Source organism: Gossypium hirsutum, chromosome A01 (assembly GCF_007990345.1).
Source record: "Gossypium hirsutum isolate 1008001.06 chromosome A01, Gossypium_hirsutum_v2.1, whole genome shotgun sequence".
Lineage (NCBI taxonomy): Eukaryota > Viridiplantae > Streptophyta > Magnoliopsida > Malvales > Malvaceae > Gossypium > Gossypium hirsutum.
The window spans coordinates 76,688,151-76,691,277 of NC_053424.1; the positions used below are offsets into that span (position 1 = coordinate 76,688,151).

At 37.8% G+C, this 3,127-nt stretch overlaps 1 protein-coding gene across 1 annotated transcript; it reads left to right on the forward strand.

The window, feature by feature from the left end:
• The first annotated feature begins 1,428 nt into the window (after positions 1-1,428).
• Positions 1,429-2,865, forward strand: LOC107952179 (lignin-forming anionic peroxidase). Its single transcript, XM_041099489.1, has 4 exons — positions 1,429-1,645; positions 1,755-1,946; positions 2,085-2,250; positions 2,351-2,865. The coding sequence occupies exons 1-4, from the start codon at positions 1,430-1,432 to the stop codon at positions 2,734-2,736; spliced, it is 960 nt and encodes a 319-aa protein (XP_040955423.1). The 5' UTR covers position 1,429; the 3' UTR covers positions 2,737-2,865.
• Positions 2,866-3,127: the final 262 nt, after the last annotated feature.

Sequence of the window (3,127 nt, forward strand, 5' to 3'; positions counted from 1 at the left end):
CAAACAACCGAGGATTAAAAATGAAAATGGACCAATATTAAAAAACGAAGCATATAATACGCGGACTAAAATGAGTAAACGTGCAAATTGCAAGGATAATCTAGAAGAATCACAGAAAACACAAATGAGGCGCGATTGAATGACTAAACAAAGTAAAAGGACCACGAGTGCAAATTGACCATTCAAGGTAAAAACGCGCAAATCCAGGCCTCCAAACGGGTCAACGCGCGGATCCTTTCTTTACCAAACGGCATCGTTTCATATACTTTAGGAAAACAAATGAAAAAAAAACCCTAAATGAACCCTTAATCTCCTTAAACAAAATAAAAAAAAACTAAGCTTCCTATCTCTGTTATTCAGCCGAATCGAAATCATCGGCCATTTCGCCTCCATACTCGGTGGATAACAGCATATGAAGGCTTATCCTGGCCTTATTCGACGCAAATCTGAGGATTTTGTTATGCTCAACTTCAATCCCCATCTAGCTTCAATTACCACGAAGCAAACAAGGATCCGAAGCCTCCTAAGCAAGATAAGTATTTGTGCTTTTATTTTGTTTTTTACATACAATAACAAAAGATCAAAGAAAAATGGAAGCGAAAATGAAAGAAAAAAATGAGATTCACAATCACCTCTCCAAAACTGTTTTTTTATTCCAACTTTTTTGTACCGATTTGTATGCGTAAATCTCCCTCCTTACATCGATGATTTTCAGTGGCTCTTATAGCCGAAAAAAAAGTAATAGAGAAAAATATAAAATTTCGCTTGTCTTCTTTTGCTTGCTATTTTGCTGTGCTGTTTTTTTTTTGTCTTCATGTAGGTACAAGGCCGGATGCAAGCGTGGAATGTTGGTACGCGGACTTGGAGGCCGTACAGAGATGGCGCTAGGGGCTGCGGCGCGCTTAAAGAAACCCTAGGGTTTCTTAGTTTTTAACTTTTAGGCCAGTTAGGCCATATATTTGTTGGGCTGGTTAATGGTTTTGGGCCCGGGTAAATTTGGGTACTTACAAAAGATTTTAAGGAAAAAAACAGTAATATGCGGTGATGCGAACTAACTAAATTAATTAAAAAAAAAAGAAGCCCAAATTTGCTGAAAAAAAAAAGAACAAACAAACAACTTTTGGTACATTTTCCAGTAGAATGTAAGATAAAGTAACGCGCCATGCAAGCCAAATACGAATGAGTCATAATCATAAAGTCAGCGGTTGGAAAACAGAAAAATTCGTTAATTATAGCCATGATATCATATCATATGGCAGAAAACTATGACCAACACAACCTCCAATAAAGTCTAATCCTAATTTCTTAAATACTCTCTATAAATACAACTTTAGCCACAAGCACTTTCTTCATCACCCTTTCACTTTCTTCTTATTAGATATCTTGTGTATTTAACTCTAGTTTTTGTTTTCGGTAGTGAATAGAAAAAATGGTAACAGCTGCAATATTTAGAGCTGCTGCTACGGTGATGCTGCTGGTTTTGAGCTTCAGCGCATGCCAAGCACAGCTTTCTTCTACGTTTTATGGTGACACATGCCCCAATGCACTCAGTACGATTCGCACATCCATCAGATCCGCCATTGCAAGAGAACGTAGAATGGCTGCATCTCTTATTCGGCTTCATTTCCATGATTGCTTTGTTCAGGTACTTGTTTAATATGTTTATACTCGTACGTATATTACAACAAATTTCAATTGCATGCGTGGATTGTATTAAATGGAGTGCTTGCTTTGCTTTGCTTTGCTTTATTCAGGGTTGTGATGCTTCAATCTTACTGGACAATTCCCCTTCCATCACAAGCGAGAAGTTCGTAACTCAAAATAATAACTCTGTAAGAAGCTTTGAAGTTATAGATGAGGCTAAATCTGCAGTTGAAAACGTATGCCCTGGGCTTGTATCTTGTGCCGACATCCTTGCCGTCGCTGCCAGGGATGCCTCTGAATACGTGAGTCAATATCGCTATTCGCCACGCACATATATATATATATAGAGAGAGAGATAAGTAATACGTTAAATATTCTACTTAAATTTGTCATATTTAATTAATTCTAATTGATTAACATGATCTCCTGGAACAATCCAGGTAGGTGGTCCCTCGTGGACAGTGAAGCTTGGAAGAAAAGATTCAACCACTGCAAGCGCCAGTCTAGCTAGCAGAGACCTTCCTCGTTTCGCAGATGGTCTTCAAAGGCTTATCGATCTCTTTGAAAGCAAGGGCCTTAGTGAAAGAGACATGGTTGCTTTGTCAGGTTTGGGCACAACTAATCCTTTTAATACCATTTCATTTTCTTTACTAAACAAACAGTACTGATAACTGAGATAATTAAATTAAACCATTTGTGGGTGCAGGTTCTCACACCATTGGACAGGCGCAATGCGTGACATTCAGGGATAGGATATACAGTAATGGAAGTGACATTGACGCTGGGTTTGCCAGCACTCGCAGACGCAATTGTCCAGCTACTTTCCCCAACGGAAATGGAAATTTGGCTCCACTTGATTTGGTCACACCAAATTCCTTTGAGAACAACTACTTCAGAAATCTACTGCAAAAGAAGGGTCTTCTCCAGTCGGATCAAGTGCTGTTCAGCGGTGGAACCACAGATAGCATAGTCAACGACTACAACAGGAATCCTTCAACTTTCAGATCCGATGCCATGATCAAGATGGGAGATATCGAGCCTCTAACGGGTTCTGCAGGGATCATAAGGAGGATTTGCAGCCGTGTTAACTAGTTCAATTTTCTGTTTCTTTTCCTATTCATAGTCCTCTTTTAAGTGTTTAAAGTTGTTGTAATGCTTCTTTCCCATACCTTCATAGTTTTGTTGCAAGAACTTAGTACGGAGGATTTTGCAGCCATTTTATTTTTCCTATACTTGTACGTTTATATATGTAATTTATCAACGAGGAAGCAAATGCCTATGTCAATTTAAAATAAATTAATTTTACAATCTTTTATATAATTCTTTTTTTTAAATGTTTTAGCAAAAGGAAGCATAAAGTGGTAATAATTTAAATGAATGAAGTCCAAAAAACAGTACCGTACAAGTAATTAAAGGATTAGTGAATTATCATCATATGTCAACATCAGTGGCTCCAAGTTTTTGCATCTTCAATTGCAAAAGC

Coding starts and splice junctions, on each gene's coding strand:
- LOC107952179 (XM_041099489.1), top strand. CDS start 1,430: ATGGTAACAGCTGCAATATTTAGAGCTGCTGCTACGGTGATGCTGCTG. Junction 1,947..2,084: donor CCAGGGATGCCTCTGAATAC/GTGAGTCAATAT, acceptor GGAACAATCCAG/GTAGGTGGTCCCTCGTGGAC. Junction 2,251..2,350: donor AGACATGGTTGCTTTGTCAG/GTTTGGGCACAA, acceptor TTGTGGGTGCAG/GTTCTCACACCATTGGACAG.